The sequence below is a fragment of the Convolutriloba macropyga genome, chromosome 11 (genome assembly GCF_964194025.1).
Source record: "Convolutriloba macropyga chromosome 11, txConMacr16.3, whole genome shotgun sequence".
Classification (NCBI taxonomy): domain Eukaryota; kingdom Metazoa; phylum Xenacoelomorpha; order Acoela; family Convolutidae; genus Convolutriloba; species Convolutriloba macropyga.
In genome coordinates, this window is record NC_134478.1 from 32,128,198 (window position 1) to 32,148,169 (window position 19,972).

The following is a 19,972-nucleotide window of genomic DNA, read 5'->3' on the forward strand; positions in this document are numbered from 1 at the left end:
TTTTTCTGTTTTTTCTTTGTGACTCACGAAATAGTAAATATGACACTAAAAACATCGTAGAATAAATGGGACAGAATAATTGTAACACAAATAGCTACGCTCTATTTTAATTGAGAACAGACAAAAAAACCAGGCATTTGTGCTTATGATTTCTAGGATGAGGTTCTTCATTTTGCTGGTGACTGCATTTGCATTCATCTTGGTGTCCAAATTCTACGGCCAGAAGAGTGTCGGACCACTGGCTGTTGTTGTCACTGCATTTATGTCAAGTAAGTTGCAGTATACAACTTTGTATAATTGCAGTTGCAATTTGGAGGCAAAAAGGGGGTTTAAAATTTACTTGAAACAGTTGCACAACTTTTTATCTAATTTTTGATCTAATTTCATAATGAGCTGCTCGAAACAGGTGTCGCATTGAGTCACGAAGCAAAATCATGCCGAAGTTGAGACTCCAGATCCAACTACCTCTGATCGGACCGTTGCACGTGATAGGGATCTCTGATAAAACCTTCCCACTAAAGTGACCTCATATCAGACGTTCGAGAATTCAATTTTTTTTTCGCACGCTGCAAAAACATTTAACAAACACTATTATCCCGACTTTTATGATCACAACCCAGACCCGACTCCCTATACTGTCCAAAATTTTCGGGGTCGGAGATTTCAAGATTTATCAAGAAAGCACCGTTTGTTTTTCATGTTAAGATTTTTTTGAGGAAAATGAACAATTACACAATTAATAGAAACAATAAGGCTTTTTAATAGCCAAGTAGTGTAGTTTTGGGTCTCATCAAGGATGTTAGCTGCATTATTAACGCTTGCCAATTTCCCAAAATCTGGAAAAAACGTACACGCGTGTCCTCTTCTCAAAAATGCTAGCAAAATGGAAATTAAAAATTGCACACCAATTGCAATGCTCTTTGCAAGCAATTTCTATAGTTTTTGAAACGAACAATTCACAAACAAACTAGACTAGGAAGACAGTTGAAAGGAAGCTTTGTGCTGCGCAACATGGTTTTGGGCAATGGCATTCAACAGTCATCCAATTGTTACTATATTGTGATAACTCATATCAAGTGTTAGATGAGAGTTCATCTCCAATAACAGTTTACTTGCATATTGCTAAAGCATTTAATGCGATAAATTTTAATTTTGTTGTCCAAAAGCTCGCTCGTTTTGGGTTTGATGAAAAGTCTTTGAGCAAAACTTTCCCTTATGCCGAAGATACGAAAATAATAGGACAGATTTCAGAACAATAAGGGGCTCCAGTTTGATATGAATAGAGCTATCGAATAGTCCGGCTCAAACAAACTAAACATTAACTTTGACATATTTAGCATTTTCAAGTTCTCATACAAAAAAATATATGATTTGTCCGCAGAGTTATTTGCAAATGGAAGTGCTATCAAAATCGAAAAACAAAGACCTCGGATTTTTTTTACGTCCAGCATGACTTGGAATTGTCACCTCGATATGAACATACAGAACGGATTTCAGAAATTGCATCATTTAGGAAGAATAATACACCGCACAACAACAGAAACTGTCAAATGCACATTGGTGAAAACATATATATTCACTGCTGTCTTTTATGCGTCAAATGTCTGGAACCCAAGACCTCAGTATCTTCAACGCTTGAAAAAACTGCAATGTTCATGTTTAAAATGGATAACTTGCAGTTCAATTTTAGGTGACAAGGAATACGTTGAAATCTTCGTTTGGAATCGCCTATTGCCAGTCAGTTATTTTTTAGTTCTTGACTACCTAATTCTGCTTAACAGGATTTCACTGCGCCTAACTTCTATGAATGCCTCGGTCCACTGGTCAATAACTTTTGGTTGTGCAAAGACCAGATCCATTGAAAAGTATCCCGATTCAATAATTCCTTGTCTCAACTTAACAGTTTTGCCTTACCTATTATTCACAATAAAAAAATCAGTTTCGAAGAGAAGTGAAAAACTTTTTGGAAGGCGAAGCAGTGAAAAGATTCAAATATAAAAGATACCCTTCAGGATGAAAAGTCTTCGAGAAATTTTAATTATTGAAACTTGATTTTCCCCTAATCTGGAGACTACCAAGCTGTTTGGTTAAATTCATTATTATTTTTATTTTTTATCATTAGTATTATTTTCCATGACAAAGGATTCGGTTTGAAAAGAGGCGCTGTCTTTTTTGTAACTTCGTTTCAACCCACCTATAAGTATATTTTCATTCAGAGGTTAAATTAATGAGAGACCGAATCCAATTTATGTTCAAATGAGGCCCAATGAACAAAATTGGTATGTTTTCAGAGTAAAGACCTTTCAGATTAAGATTTTTATGGCAACTACAATGTATCTTATGAATTAATCTCATTACTCAAAAGTCTAATTTGCTACCTAAAGTGGTGTTAGGAAAACTATCAATTGTTTTCAGTTGATAGATAATTGTTTTTATGTAGTTAACTCTCTATAATGACTGGTCCCATCTCCTTTGTAGTGAAACAAAAGTTGGTCTGCATAGCGATTTTGTTTTAACTATAAGCCCTTATGACATTCAGTATATTTTTCGTAAAAAATTAGTGAATTTTTGTTCTTTGCCAGCCTTTTAATCTTATTTCTCTCAACTTATTAGATCTTGTTAATGACAGCGCCCATCTTCTTTCGATGAATAAAAATAGCAGGAGTCATCTTATTTAAAGCGTACATTTACAGGCGTCAGGTGGTCACCTGGCGTTAGACAAAATGTGAGCGCAAGCTTCGCAGATGCCTGGTCATTTGTGGCTCCAATGCTGTTCGGCTTAGTAGGAACAGAGCTGAAATTATACGTGCTTATCAACACGGAAGCCATTCGCATTATCGGCATTAGTAAGTTCATCAAGAATTTGGCTTCGAATTACTTTTGAATTCTTTTCAATGTTTTAATGAAAAAGGAGTAATATTCAATAATTTTGTACTTGGCTTCCATAAAATATGAACTTAATTTTTTTCTCCATACCTGTAGAAGTTGGCATTTTACCAATACTCGACACAATTCAGAGCGTTTGTCCTCTAAAGGAGTTCTACAAATCTCATTGCGTTTTCTTTTTGTTTTCAGTGCTCATCATTTTATGCGGAGTGATCATTCGATGTATTTGGGCAATGGTTGTCGTTTCACTTCACGGACAATCGAAATGTCCAGTAAAGCGAAAGAAACGACGCCCAGCAGAATCTATAGACCACATGGATATCACATCAACAATTCATGAACACAAAATTGAAAACGACACAAGTTTGGTCAGCAGAGAATGGTCACTGAAAGAGTGCATATTTGTCGCACTTTGCTGGTGTCCCAAAGGTATTACATGCGTAACGATTTTTGAAATTTTCCAATCTGAGTTGACGGCAACAGGCTATACCTCCTTTACCAATCTTTATGAATAACAATGAGTTGAATACAAAATTGTTAGAAAAAATTAAAGTGATTCACGACTAAAGTCTGATTGGTTATGGTTCTTAGTGCGCAGAAACTCCAATGTCTCATAGAAACATTCTTTTAAAGTCACCAGGATTTGAACTTGAAATTTTAGAAAAACCGCGAAAACCTGACTGTTATAAGAAGCGGTGTTGGTCTTGGCTGAATTATTTGATAGCATGCCGGGCCGAGGTTTTACCCTTAATCCAGCCCTAATTAGCGGCGATCAGGGTGTAATGTGTTCTTCACTCCTATTTATCGGGAAAAGAGTGTATGGCTGTAATTTTAAAAAAATACAATATATTTAAACTCTTCCCTCCACTCTTTGTATACTCTTTGCATTAAGTGTAATTTAGGGTGGACTGATAAAAAAGTACACTATTATTTCCACCATTATTCTTAGTATCAATTATTTTTACACTTTTCACACTTGTTGTTCCTTTTCAAGAGTAAACTTTTTCATTCTTGTTGTTTCTTTTCAAGAGTGTACGCATGAAAAAAGACTGACGCCAGCAAGGCCAACAAAAAAACTAATTAATGTTTTTACCGGTTATTTATGTAATTATGGAACACATTCAAAATCGGACTATTCGACGTGTGCTCTTTTTGGACGATGTGACTAAAGATCATGACAATCTGATCAGAATTCAACTCAGCCCAGATCAAATCATAGGTTGACATCATATTTTGCGAGTTGGCCATATTTGTGTGTTACTTTTAAAAAACAATTCAAAACATTAGGATTGTTTGGTGCTCTGTATTTTTTTAAATATCTACTCACAATATTCTGGGAATTTTTGATGTGAATGAGGTCAAATGAAAATGGTAATTTTACACGCCGCTGAGGGAGCGAAAAAAAGATAGTAAGTTTAAAGCTTGGTTTATAAACAGCTATTAATGTCAAGTGACAAATTGGCGTTTGAGCAAACTTTCAGCTTTTGAGAGGGCATTTGTATTAGTGAGTTTTTATACTGCTGGTATATGCTCTTTTTGTTGTCATAACAGTTAATGAAACGTCATGTTAGCTTTCTAACTAGTAGGCTTATTCAAGGACTGCAGTTGCTAGCTTCTGGTTTCTTTGACTTTGGGTACATTTGCTCAGTTTAATAATTGCTCTCAAACGAAGTTTGTAGCAATTATATTAGTCATGTTTGTCTTATTTATGCGATTTTTCGCTTGACCGATTTTTCGTCTGACGTTTTTGACTTTTCGTCCTCAAAAACAGGATGAACAGGTAGCGCCAGATTGCCTTAAGTGATCTTAGAGCCTTTGAGCTTTGTTTCAGCTCAAACTGTTTTGTGGACTTATACTTATTGTGTGAAGGGCGGAAGAGAGTTTGTAGACACCCCCACTGTTGACCCCCCCCCGCCACTATCGCCCCACCATCCCCACACCGCGCTGTTGTCCATCACCTCACTGTTAACCATCCCCCTCCCTCTCCGTCAGCCCCCAGTGCATTCCCAGCCCCCATCGTGGCTACGTTTGAACAACCGATCGCTAAAAACACGCAACTTCATACTAAATTTAACAATTTTTTTTCAATCTTCTTGAAAATTTTTGTCATTTTGTGAGTGCTTTCAATCCTAAGTTTCAAAGAACCTCCTCTAGGGTGCTATAAAACGTTACTGCATAGTTTCTAGTTGTAGTGGAGGAATGGCTGCAACATTTTAACATCACGAATTTTAGCATTTCTTTTACAAAATGTGCTAATTTTTTCAATTTTTTGACATTTGTTTTTCATTATTCAAGTTTTTGCAGACCCAGGGCCAGAAAACTTCTTTCAGCGTTTGATTGAGTTACTGAAAAGTTTGATTTACCATGGAATAGTTTTATGGAACATCACAATTTTTAACAGTTTTTCGATAAAGCTTTCATTTATTTTAATGCTTTTTTAAATTTTTTTTTGATATTAGGTTTCTACCGCCTCAAGATCCAAGGAATCTCCTCTAGGGTTGGACAATAGGTTACTGTACAGTTTCTAAATGTGATGGATTGTTTCAGGATTTCAAAACCACTGATTTTTTTTCATTTTTTTTGACATTTATTATCATTATTCAGGTCTTTCAGCCTATATGAAAATCTCCGTTAGCTTTTGATATTAAATTACCGGAAAAAGTTTTTTTTGGCCAGAGATTAGTTTTCAACTTTTTTTATAACAAATTTTAGCAAGTTTCTTATGCAACTTGCAATTTTTTTAAGTTTTTCAAAATTTTTGGTCGATTTTTTGGTTTCTCCACTCTCAAGAGTCATTTAATGTCCTCTAGGGTCTAGTTATCGGTTACTGCATAGCTTGTAGATGTAATGGAATGTTTTTTAAAGATTTTAATATCAGCAATTTTTCCGGCACCAGGGTCAAAGGCACCTCCTCCAAGGGCTGTTGATAAGCTGTCCCATAGTTTTAAAAGTTAATGGAACTTTAGCAATTTTTTGATATTTTTGTTCAAATTTTCAGAAAATTATTATCATGTTCCAAGTTTGTGGTTTTCTATGAACCAATGAAAATATTTACAGCTTGAAATGGGGATACTGAGTAGTCTTTTGAGACAATAAAAAAATCTCGGAGATTTTAATATCTTGAATTTTAGCAATATTTTGTTAAAATTTGCTATTGTTTTCAAAATTTTTGCAAATTTTTGTCTTTTTTAGAGTTTAACAATCATTACTGGCCAACAAAGTTTTTCAAGTCTTGCAGATGGGTCACTTGACATTATTCCAGAGATAAAAAGTAGTTTTGATCATTTTCACTCCAAAATTTGAAGCTTTTCTTTTAAATTTTGCAATGTTTGGCAAGTTGTTAAAATATCTGTTTTTTGTTTGATTTATTTACTAACAAGAATAGAAAACTAAAAGTTGACGAGTCGAATTAAGCTAAAGCTAGACTCACTAAGCCGTGGCCAGCTACTGAAGAAGCCAACCCCTCGCAGGTCGTTTGAAAGCAGTTATCCTATCTTTAGTCGGTTATATTCGAGTTATCGCTTTGAGGTGACATACTTTGGTTTTTACGTTTTTGACGCTGTTTGATTTTCAAATTGATCTCACGAATTGTCTCACAGAAAAAAAAATGATTAAAAATTTCTTACTATTAATGAAATCTGCGAGTTGTTTTTAGTTTTTAGATAAATGTTTTGATGACTTTGACTCTATTCCATCTAATAAAGAAAACAGCAGGATAAGTCCTGACGTACACTTCAAAGAATTTTCACTGACAAAACGAAAAATTAGATCTAAAAAGGACTATGCGTGGATTGGGAAAAGTATTTCTAAAAAAACAGATCAAAAATTTCCTTAAAGAAACAAAATCAATGTCGAAATGCCGCGTGTGAACAAAAAAACCACTGGCAAGAAATGGAAATTTGGTTCAAACAAAAGACAAGGCGTAGAATGAACTATGAATGGATTGGGAAAACGCTTTAGAAAAAAATCCGATCCAAAAAATCGAAAAAAAAACCACTAAAAATCAGAGTGGAATTGCCGCATGTGAACAAAAAAACCACTAGCGAGAAAGCGAATTTTTGTTCAAACACCGTTTTTTCACCCTACTTTAAATTCAGAGCAAAAAAATTTCACGCCGCAAAACCACTCGCTTTTTCGCTCCACTTCCTGTTTCGGCGGCGTGACCATAATCACTAGTTCAATTTGACTTCAAAATCATGAAAATGTGTGAACAGATCTTAATTAAAAGACAGCGCCCCAATACAATTCAAATTCTTTGAATTGTAAAAAATCAAGAGAAGGCCAATAATAAGTAGCGGCTATTAAACATTTCATATATGTGCGGCTATTCAACATTTCAAATGCAGCAGCCAGGGGGGCGCTAAAATCTCTTATTTTATGGAAGAATTAAGTTGAAAACCCAGCATTTAAAAAACTAAACGCAGCGTAGATAACGCAGAATGGGCTGGTAGAATTTGAAAACTATAACCGCTATCATCTATTATCCAGAGAGTTGCTTGACCCTGGGTGTGATACACTTCCAAAAACTGGAATTTGTTTTGTCACATTTCAATCGTATTATTAATATGTCATTATTGTTGTTCAGCAACAGTACAGGCCATCATGGGAGGGGTTCCAATGTCAACATTAGATGACAAGGCTGTGCAAAGTGGAGATGAAAACAAGTACAAGCAAGAACATGTAAAAGAATACTCCATGGCACAGGACATACTAAATGGTACTATAATATAGACATATTTTGCTTTTTTTATTCACTTTTTGAAGCATGTAGATCCAGAAAATATACTTATATGCTTACATTTTTACGAGTTAGCTTCAATACATTAAAGAAATGTACTTAAGTTAAACTTTAGGTGTTATAGGTCATGAAAAAAGACGTGAATGATCATGAAAATGTATGACAATTTTTTGTGATAACTTTCTGAAAAATTATTAGTCTCTTTTAAGTAGTAAGCAGTAGTCACGAATGGGAAAATTAGCTCAAGATTGCCGTACCCAAGTGAATGTTCAAATTTGGGCTCTTAAAAGAAACCCATTGCTTAAAGTACTATTCATGTCAAATTTAATCACACTACATGAATCACAATAGATTAGCTAACACCAATACAAACAACTGTCTCGCGTCGGAAACTATCTTTGAGAGCTTTATAGCACAATAATTGATATTACGATGTGTTTTATAGGCAGCCTTCTATCCATTCTGCTTTGTGCTCCAGTCGGCCTAATGTTCATCAAGTTCACATACAAGAAACTGATGACAAAATCTGTCACTAAACATAATTCAGTCAGATTTAGTTCAACACAACAATATCAGGTGGAACCTCATCCAACAATAACTTCAGCTTCGTTATAGAACTCATCGCTTTTATTGTTAAAACTTTGATTACTCTTTAATAGTGTAAAACGAAATTGCGTATAGAGTATTTCTTCTGAACCAAACTAGGAGAGCCAATCGGAGCTATAAACTGACTGTTTATATAGCCATTGGTTTAACAGTGAGCGCGATTAACTTTTATGGCTTCAACTCTACCCGTTAATTTCCTCCGGGTGATTTACCACTCTCGAATGAAGTTTGAAGCAATTACTATTGTAAATATTTTAGTTGGACAAATGAATCTTGGGTAATCAAGCAAATAACCAGTCAAAGTCATTGGGCGGCATATCACTCCTTTGGACAATTCCCGTTCTTCAGCAATTGGTGTCTATCGTATTTTGCAGAGTTTTGCGAAATAAATCTGATTGGTTTATACAAGTCTTTCCGCTCACAAAACCACACATCCGGTTATGGTAACCTCTCATTTAGAGACAAAAGAAACCCTTACTCTCAGCCAGTAGCGTGATAAGGATGCATTTAAAGAGAGAACTCTGCACTAATCAGGTACATGCATCTGTTGTCACTAGGCGAATCGGGTAATTATCGTATTTGCGTTCCCACGCATTAATTGAATGAGTCAATCAGTTGATCGCAACGCTAGAACCTTCCGAAAAATCATTTCCTCCGTCCCCCAGACAAGCTATTCTCTTTAATAATAGCCGCCCTCTTCTTCTCAGCCGGCTAATATAGCGCTCCTAATTTTGTTTTAATTCGTCAAACTTTTTTTCGCTTTACGCATTTTGCCGCTTTTTCGACATTTTGCGTGAAATTTTTTTTACTTCTCTAGGCTAGTTTCACTCTTCTGTCGTTCTGCTCAAAGTCTTTTTAAACAGCAGCTTCTTAGCAAAGCAAATCAAAATGAAGAGATTTAAAAAATCAAAGTCAGAAGAAGAAACGGGATGAACCCATAAAGCCAATTTTAAGATGCCAGGTACTTGAACTTTGTTCTCATAGGTTTTAGTTACTATCTATAGTGCTTATTGGTATTGATACTAGACCTTGTACCCTCTCACTGAAAGACAGGTGTATGTTCAATTACGAAATGACATCAAAATAAATCGCACTTACAAATGTTTTTATACGAAAATCTTTTTTTTTTCAATCCCAATAGAGTTATGGGAATCAACGGCGGCTATTTTCCGGCAACCTGACGGGTATGTTTGCCCTTCGCGAGGTTTCAGACGAACCACCAAGAATATCAAATTACAGCGGCAAAAATATTCCGGCTTCTCGGCAGTCAGCGTCATGGGCAATTAGTTTGCAGTCGTCAGCATATATTAACGCACAATATGGTGTATCCGCCGCATTTGCAATAATTGTTGATTGCAGGTATAACACCACTGTTAAATCAAGCGCTACTGGTTTTCCTTGTGTCCAGGCGGTTAAAAAAACGTCTGCACATCAGGATTGGTTGTTGCAGCAAAATTCTTTGTTTTCAAGTGAAGGGCTCAAACATGCAGAAACACAAAAAGAGAAAACTTTATCTCTTAGACGGTCGTGACGATGAATATTATCTCGTTGTCCTCCTAATGTTAAAGAATGGTCCCCGTGAATATCGATGACACCATTTTCACATTAGGGACAATTTTGGGGAGCATCATATATAGGGATACACAGCCTGTATTTGAGGCAACTAGATCACTTTGACAAAATAGGAGGCGTGGTTAACCAAGCACCTGCATTAGGAGCAAGAAGTGACTGCAACCGAGCTCTTTCTCGCTCATTTGTTGCCTGTGATAGATTATTGATTGACTTTTGATCAAGTTTCTCCTGAATTTTCCAATGACTTCTCCTAAATACATCTTGCAATCCAACAAGACAATTCGCGTTAACTTCATTTTCCAGAGTAGGTTTCAGCCCAACTCATTTTTCAGAGTAGGTTTCATAAGAATCCTAATAAGAGCTTCAACTGTAGAAGAAGCGGACTCCACTGAATTAATAAAAGCTGCTAGATGTTGATCACTTGAGCATCCCAAACCCAATCCTCCTAACTTGATGGGCAAATTTGCTTGTCTCCAATTGCTGCACGTAATGTTTCCCTTGATTAATGTTTCTAGGCAATCACTCTGTGCATTGTCAAAAAGAAGAAAGTCTTTAGTAACTGAGGGCTTGGTAGCAGAGTACCGATTAACAATACAAATTTTAAGGATGCCATAAGCTGAATCAGGATCGTCAAATTGCTGTAAGCGATCTAGTAGAGGCTGAGTTTTCTTCAGTTTCTTGGTTGAGACATATGCATGATGATTCTCCGTTCCAATTAGCGCCCCGAGTACTTCAAATTCTTCAAGTTTTGATCTAAACTGATCAGGATTTGGGGCAACCACAGCATACTTTTGAGGTCTTTACGTTAAAGCCCAAGTCTTTGCCTTCACTTTCAAAAATATCTAAGCTATGCATTAGTTCGGCTTCAGTTCCCGCCAAAATGCCGTTGTCAAGACAACAAAAGTTCGTTAAAAGCATGGGGACTTTCTGCTTAATCTTGTTAATGAGAGGTATGAGAGCCAAGGAAAACAACAGTGGCCCCAGAGGATCACCCTTTTGTACCCCATATTCACTCTTTATAGTCCGTTGTGAACTGTGTTTTGTGTCGCACGAGCTAACAAACGGATATATACAAGGTATTTGTTTCAGGTATTCTGATAAAACTCCCTGTCGTCTGATGGAATTCAAAGCGTTTTCAAAATCTGTCTGGAAGACTTCTAAGCCTTCTGTCACACTCTTCATATATTAGTTTTAATGCGTGGATAGTGGATTCCGCACCTCCCCTTATGGCAATTCCAAGTTCAATGGGACAGAAAACTTCTCATGCTTCCTCCTTTGCAAAGGAAACAAAACATTTAGCCACAAGACGGCGGAAAACTTCTCCGACAGCAGTGGGTCCTACATCTGTTTTTGTTATAAGAACTGTTAGAGAGGCATTGTAAAAAGTTGGGCCAACGTCATTTGGAAAACCTCTTGCTGAACAGAAATTAATTCGGCTGGTGAGTTTTTTCATTGCGGTATTGGACTCCTCAGGGTTATTGTAACGAATGGCTTTTGACAGATGCTCAGGATACAACATGCTTGGACCGGCTGCAGTACCTTTGGAGAAGGAAGACAAGATGTCACTGACAACAATCTCTGAGATTTGATATCCCAAGCACAGCTGATCGGTAACCAGTAGAATCGGCTCTTTTTCTTTGAGGCGCAGAGAACAAAGATCGTTTTAGGTTTTCTCATTGGAAATTGCAAATCCAACTAAGCTTAAAATTTTTGCAGTTTTTCCAAAGAAGGCTTAATGACATAACGTCTTCACTCTTTCAAATATTTTATTTTCGTTTTGACTCGATGTTTCTCTTGCTTTTCTGACTGCTTTGGACAGAACAGCTTCGTTCGCCAGAGTCCCTATGTCGCCATTTTTCAATCAAGCAAAGCGCTCAATAAAGTTCTTCGTTTTGGAAATCGTAAATGCAAACTGCACGTGAAACTTCGCAGAAAAAAAGATTTGGAAGAGGCAGAAAAGTTTTTCCAGTATCCGATATCTGAATATTGTGATATAATCCAATTAATACAATTAATATTGTCCAATTAACATTGTGATTGCAGCGTCTTCGCTAAAGGAAATTTCCCGTCTGAGCAATTTAAAATACTGAGTACTATGCTCGGCTCCAACAAATCTCTAAGAACAAAACATGTGTACAAATTAACATTCAAAGCGTGATGAAAAGCACGTGGCTTTTTTCACGCTTAAAATTGTTTATTTGTACCCATATATTTTTTTGTCGATTTGTTGGAGCCAAACATATTAAATGAACAGACGCCACCAAGGACAACCTAAACACTACGACTATTACTACCACGTAAAAATTGTACCTGGTGTCAAAATCGAACGTCAAATGAAACACGAATTAACCAAATATCGGAAGTTCAGTTTTATCAAGCACCAACAAACTATATAATTAATTTTAACTTTGCATCAGACTCCTTGCGATTGAATTGCGATGAAATCTGTTGTTAATATATAACAGTCGAAAAAAGTTCTACACGGTTAAAAACTTTTCCGTGACATTAATCTACTCTGAAAAAGCGAAAGTTTGAAAATGTGTTTAAATTCCATCGACACCTTAATCCGCAAACAATCAAAAAAGTTAACGTGACAAATAAAATAACGTGAAAAACAGTGCAAATAGAACCTAAAGATCTACTGGCAGTCAGAGCGAATTGAAACGCAATTCCTTTCAGAGCGGTAAGAAACAAATCGTTACTTGCTTTCCTTACTGTAAATCAACTTACTATTTGTACAACTTAAATAACTATGAGGTGCTGATTATTTAATTGATTTTCAAAAGCTTTTTTTTATTTCCCACTTAAGAGACACGTTGTGCAGAAAACAGAGTCAGTTCCTCTAACTGCTTACAAATAAACCTAATACAACTTGAAAATGGTTTTTAATAAAAATTGTTTTTAATAGAAAGAACTGCTCAGATCAAAAATTGAAGACTATTAATAAACTTCTGTTACATTTACAACATATGCATATTTTTCCATGGTGAACGGCGGTTTCTTTGCATAACTATAGACAACTTATTGGACGACAACTTGTTCAGGGGATAATTTTATTTTTGGTTTAGGGTCTCAGTTATTAACAAAACTCACCACAAACTGGCATTGTGTCCACAGAGAGTTTTTTTGTTATGCTACGCGAAGCAAATTTGTTATTCAGCAAAGCTGAACAATCAGTTTTGGGTCTAAGTGTGTATCAACTAACGCAGAGGTTATCTACATTATATCGGATAACTCAGTTCTTAAATGCGAATGGCAAAAACTTTATACCCGGTCCGGACTGATTTGAAAACTCTGGCCAGAAGGTGGCAGTGCAAAATGTTCCGTGTCTTAACGGACGAGCTGTGGTTGCAAGGTTTTTCAATATTGTCAAATTTAATCATCTTTTAAAACATAACTGAACCATAGTTTTCCGATTGTAAATTAGTCACAAGAGTAAATTGTCAAAGTGTAAATTGTCCGACATGCCAAGACTATGCCTCATTTAACTTGCTTTCCAAACTTTTTAGGTTAGTAATTTTGGGTTGAAATATATATTTTTTTACGTTTATGGCAATCGGGCTTCCAAAAAATGAACTAGAACGTCCTTTGAATTTTTCTGTTTTAGTTCTCGTTGAGGTCTGCTTAGTTTCACATTCAGGTTTACATTTTTGATGAGCTTTAAAAACAAGTAGAAACTAGCTGCTTATCTTTTATTTGTTTTAATCAAACTTATGATGGTCAAGTTAAATGAACTTCAGTGTGTTAAAGAATCCACCAAAAAAATTTCAGAAGTTAAACGCTTCATTATTCCCTCAGTATCCATCGTTATTGGTTTAAAAAACTACAATATTTCTGCAGATATCAGTGTTGGGCAAAATTCACCCCAGGTTTCATTAGTCAACCATCTGCATTCGACTAGCTGATAATAGTTGAGCATATAAGTACTCATCGTGAATTGGGCTTTTGAATTTCAAACAAAAAAGACCTAGTAGAACCTCATTGTTTAAGAACTACTGTCGCAGCTTTTTTGTCGTTGTACACCGTATTTACTTAGTCATTTACCTTTTATTCAGTAAAATTGGCTGGCCATCCCTCATTAAAATTTTTTCTTTATATATATATGTATATATATGTACATATATATATATATATATATATATATATATATATATATATGTATATATTTATATACATATATATTTATATATATATGTATATATATATATATATATATATATATATATATATATGTTTATATATATATATATATATATATATATATATATATGTGTGTGTGTGGATCGGTGCACAGAAAAAACAGTCTCACACAAAAAAGTCCGGGATAAAACAGTCCCGAAAACAAACTAATCACAGAGAAAACAGTCCCGGTCAAAATAGTCCCAAGAAAAGGGGCAAAACGGTCCCAGGACGAAGTGGTCCCAAGTTTTACATTTACACAACAACTGTGACAGAAACTCCTTAAGTTAATCTTATGATTGTATGTTATGAACAACTGTCAGTGTGTTAAAGAATCCACCAAAAAAATTTCAGAAGTTAAACGCTTCATTATTCCCTCAGTATCCATCGTTATTGGTTTAAAAAACTACAATATTTCTGCAGATATCAGTGTTGGGCAAAATTCACCCCAGGTTTCATTAGTCAACCATCTGCATTCGACTAGCTGATAATAGTTGAGCATATAAGTACTCATCGTGAATTGGGCTTTTGAATTTCAAACAAAAAAGACCTAGTAGAACCTCATTGTTTAAGAACTACTGTCGCAGCTTTTTTGTCGTTGTACACCGTATTTACTTAGTCATTTACCTTTTATTCAGTAAAATTGGCTGGCCATCCCTCATTAAAATTTTTTCTTTATATATATATGTATATATATGTACATATATATATATATATATATATATATATATATATATATGTATATATTTATATACATATATATTTATATATATGTATATATATATATATATATATATATATATATGTTTATATATATATATATATATATATATATATATATATATATATATATATGTGTGTGTGGATCGGTGCACAGAAAAAACAGTCTCACACAAAAAAGTCCGGGATAAAACAGTCCCGAAAACAAACTAATCACAGAGAAAACAGTCCCGGTCAAAATAGTCCCAAGAAAAGGGGCAAAACGGTCCCAGGACGAAGTGGTCCCAAGTTTTACATTTACACACCAATTGTGACAGAAACTCCTTAAGTTAATCTTATGATTGTATGTTATGAACAACTGTCAGGCTGATTACAATTTGCCAAACAGCACCGATTTTGAACCGTGTTTTTGGTTTAATCTGAAATCATATCTATTAAAAATAACGCATTCGGAAGCCTTAATCAAAGGTTGCGTTTTTAATGGTTTGTAGATTATATTAACAGTTGTTTCGAGGTTTAAATTGGAAAATTTTTCTGGGAATATTTTGACTGCGTCTATCCAAATATTTTGTGAGGGACTGCTTTGTCTGGGACTCTTTTTCAAATCCGCACTGTTTTATCTGGAACTGTTTTGTCTTGGACTGTTTTGTCCGGTCACGATATGGATCACATTACATATATTAAGCTCTATTCGGAGTAGCAATTTATGACAGAGAAATTATATATGATTCATTAATGGTTTTCTGGAAATTGTATGTAATCAAATATTGGTTATCTGGAAAACATTAATGATCCTAAAATGATTACAGGGAACCATACTTCTTCTTTCCCTTCAATTAAGTTTAGCCAGTGCTCTTCAGCCAGTACTCGTCAGTACTCGTCTCAGTTCTTGTTGTATTTAATCAAGTACTCATCCTATTATTTACCTACCAGTTTAGGTTAGTTAAAGCCAATTTCCTGTTTCCAGCTTTGTCTGATTCCGTTAACGTTTCGTGCCTCTTAATCTGGGTTCTTAATAAGTACATTTTTTTGGCTGAAACTGTTTAAAGTAGCATCACGTAGATTTAACAGAAAAACTACGTGACTTAACCACGATAAACACTAGTGAAAATAGCAATATATCAACGTAAATTTGAACTAGATAAAAACTATCTCTGCATTTTAGAAAATCACGCAGAGCTTAAAAACTTAAAATTTTCATTGAAACTACTTGCACAATGCATTTTTTTTACAACAAACTAAGACCAAAAGAAATTTGTGGCACCAGTCAGTATTTTATGCGTCCTTGATAACCATGTATGATGCAAGAAGCTAATAATTACTTCTTCAGAAACAAAAGTATAGAAAATTTTGGCTTCCAAAATATTATATTATTCCTGTATAATTTGGAGTAGGTCATGAATGATCTTTAGTTGCTATCCTGGTGGCCATAGCATTTAGATATGAAGTAATATGATTGCCAAGAATATGATATTGTTTGGAATTAATTTCAAAATTGTATGATGGTGATCCCGGAGGGCCATGCCTCATCATATCATAGCAATCGATAAGAAACAACAACGCAACAACCACGTAATTTCTCCTGCCAGTACTCATCTCAGTTCTTGCTGTATTTAATCCAGTGCTCGTCCTGTTATTTACCTCCCATTTTAGGTTAGTTAAAGCAAATTTCCTGTTTCCAGCTTTGTCTGAATCTGTTTACGTTTCGTGCCTGTTACCCTCGGTTCTCATTAATTACAGTTTTTTGAGAAAAATTGTTTCAAGGTTTCCCCCGCAATAAGCGTTTAAAGCAGTATCCCTTTTATTTATAAGAACAACTACTTGACTCAAAGCACAATGATCACTAGTGAAAATAGTCATACCTCATGGTACAGTTGAACTAGATATGAAACTAACTCAACAAATTAGAAAATCACGTCGAGCTTACAGTCTTTTAACTTTTAATGAAACTACCTGAACAACGCAATTTTTTACCAAAAACTGAGATGCAAAGGATTTTGTGTCACCGGTCAAGTCAATGTTTTATGCTTCATTAATAACCATGAAAGATGCAAAAAAGTATTAATTACGTCTTCAAAAAAACAAATATTATAGAAAACTTTGGCTTCCGTAAAATTATACGATTCTTGTATAAATTTTTGGACATCATACATGATCTTTGTTTGTTATCCTAGTAGCCATCGAAACTAGATATGAAGTTGTATGATTGCCAAGAATATAATATTGTGTGAAATAATTTTTAAAATAGTTAATGGTGATCCGGGACGGCCATGCCTCATCAAACCATCGGACTCGAAAAGAAACAATCACAACGCAACAATCAAATAATTTCTCCAGCGAGTACTCATCTCAGTTCTTACTGTATCGGTTCTCATAGTATATAACCTAGGTTCTCATTCATAACAGTTCTTTTGACGGAAATTACTTCAAGATTTCCCCCGCTTTAAGTGCTTAAAGTAGCATCACGTTTATGTATAAGAATAACTCCTTGACCTAAACCACCATGATCACTATTGAAAATAGTCATACCTCATGGTACGGTTGGACTAGATATGAAAATAACTCAACAAATTGGAAAATCACGCCGAGCTTACAGTCTTTAAACTTTAAATGAAACTCCTCGAACAATGCAAATTTTACCAGAAACTAAGATGCAAAGGAATCTGTGGGACCAGTCAAAAAATAGCTCACACAGTAGCTAAAGGAAGGATTTCAAACAGAAGGTAAGCTGGTAAATCCGACCGGTCAAACTCGGTACCAGATGGAGATGAACAGCAATCTCATTATACAACCAGAGAGACTACAGACTACACGCGACCCTCCAACTGGGAACAAACTCTCACTACAAGACCGTGAGAGACAGTTGGGTACTCTGACAGGACTGACGTTACTGACCAGTACACCCTGTAACTGGCATCTCTGATGACTCCACATTTGAAGTGGACACCTTACTGACAACACTAGTCAACACTCTACTGACCGGGACTCTAGACGACGGCACAAGTCACAATCTCATTTCAGCGACAGCACGACTATTCACTTTCTTCCACAACGAAGACCACTCATCCAACGTATTTCTGCTACAACTTATAGATTCGGAATTAAAACCCTTAACCTTGGATGGATGTAGCAGTAGAAATACTGGATGTACACCTTCAACCAATCAGAGACTAAGAAGACACTTTTCTCTTTTCTATAGCACTAACTTCACTAACTATAATCAGTCTAATAGAGTAGCTTCACGGTGTGTATACCTCTGACTCCGGAGTTAACTCTTTATAAATCGTTATAATTGAAGTATATCTTCAGTGTTTTACTGAGTCGGTTAGTCTGAGAGATATAGGTAAGCCTACTTCGCGCGCAGAAATAAGTAGCCCTAGGTCTTTATACTTTGAGGCTGTAAAAGGAGCCCATCTCGGGTCTGCCTTAGAGTTAGATTTTGAACTTGAACTGAGACAAGCACGTCTGTTTAATAACAAATTGAGGATAGTTGCCGTTTGTGCCCCCCATTATGTTATGCTCCCCCAATTAAACAGCACGTGTGATTACATGGTAACTCATTTTGTACAAATTTGGCAAGTGCTTCTGGGGGGGGGGGGTGAAAAAAATATGCACCCACTAAGCTGGGGGGCATAAACAGAAAAGATCCCAAATTGAAACTGGTTGTGTTCCAAATAAATCATGGGACTCGTATAGCAACACAATTTCTGCCCCCCCACAGCTTTTATGAGGGCACAATTTTTTTCTGACCCCCAGGCGCACGTGCTATTTTCTTACATAGTAACGTGCTATAAAACAACACATGATTTGTAACTTGGGGTCATAAAAAACACGGGGGGGGGGCAAAACAGAATAGATCCTTTGGGCCTTATACCCTATTGTTGGAAGAAGTCACAAAAAAGACTACCTTTCTGGTAGCAAATTAAGAAGTGACGCCTACAATACCCATACTCCTGTTCGAGTCATATTAGGAAGGTGTTCAAGCACAAGCTTGATTTCCTTAATTTGTTTTGATTGATTGATGACTTCTGATTTGTTTTGATTTGTAAAATTTGCGGGTTTTATGTTTTACCCACATGTGCAACCTAGCAATTCATTGTAATCTGGAAATCTCTTGTTAATAAGTAGTAAACATTGGTGACCCTTTTTAACGACAAACACATTAAAAAGCAACCAAACTTCTGAAATTGAAACACTGAAAAAAAAGTAACAAAAATCAGGGAGTACTTTAAAAAATTTTCTCAATACTATTTCCATTGTTCCTATAACTCAAAATGTTTGCTGTATTTTAGAACCCTTCAGAAAGAAGCCGTCACTTAGCGACAATAACGAAGAACCAGAAAAAACAAGATAGAGAGTTGACAAAAAAAGAAGAAAGAAAGGCAAATGGATAAGTACAAAAATGTGTAACAAGAAATGACGTCTACGGAAGATTGTCTCTCAGCAACCAAATATTCCTAATTTCTTTTTCAAATTCTAACAAAGAACAAAGTTAACAAAAAAAATCGAAGGGTCTTCATCCGAAGTAGCGTTTATATAATTGTATACCTATAAAATACCTAGTAATATCATATTTATATACTAATATCATATTTATAGACCTGGTATCTAATATAAGAAAAGGTTGTCCACGCTCCTCTTGAGGAAAAAACAAAAAAAACAAGCTTTGCACTTTTCGTTTTACAACAGAATATTCCACATTCCTAGATGAGATTAGCGTTCAGTGACGTTTTTTAGTTATTAGGAAGCGTGTACATTGTTTTCAACTCTGGAGTAGATAGTGTTCATACACATATACACACATTAAAAAAAATAGAACAACACTCACAATTTGTTTTTATCGTAGTTAATAATTAAGTTTCCGATTTTTCGATTCAAAAAGAATGTAAAGCAAGAAAGAACACAGCAATAGAGAAAAAAGAAACTTCGGATTTAGGTTGTTCGTTGCAGAAAAGATTTAAACGTCAAAAAATAACGGTCAGCATCAAAAGCGATAACAAACACATTTTGATATTATTTTTTCGTAAAAAATTTGACGTTCTTTGACTCTCTGCAAAGTTCAACAGACCCAACAAAGTTTAGGTTAAAAGAAAATCAGACCACACCACACTTCACTTCATTAAAAAACCAGGTCTGATTTCTTTTTTGCTCAAAATTCAGAACAAAGGAGTTTTGTATCGAAAAGGTAAAACACTTAAATCTGTACCTTTCGTATAAAAGCAATCATATCGTCCTGCCCCAGAACAATAACACCCTCAACACTTTAACAGG

At 35.4% G+C, this 19,972-nt stretch overlaps 1 protein-coding gene across 1 annotated transcript; it reads left to right on the top strand.

Moving 5' to 3' along the window:
• The first annotated feature begins 157 nt into the window (after positions 1 to 157).
• Positions 158 to 19,055, top strand: LOC142349102 (sodium/hydrogen exchanger 9B2-like). Its single transcript, XM_075400514.1, has 5 exons — positions 158 to 269; positions 2,694 to 2,846; positions 3,076 to 3,315; positions 7,472 to 7,603; positions 18,994 to 19,055. The coding sequence occupies exons 1-5, from the start codon at positions 158 to 160 to the stop codon at positions 19,053 to 19,055; spliced, it is 699 nt and encodes a 232-aa protein (XP_075256629.1).
• The last annotated feature ends 917 nt before the right edge of the window (positions 19,056 to 19,972 follow it).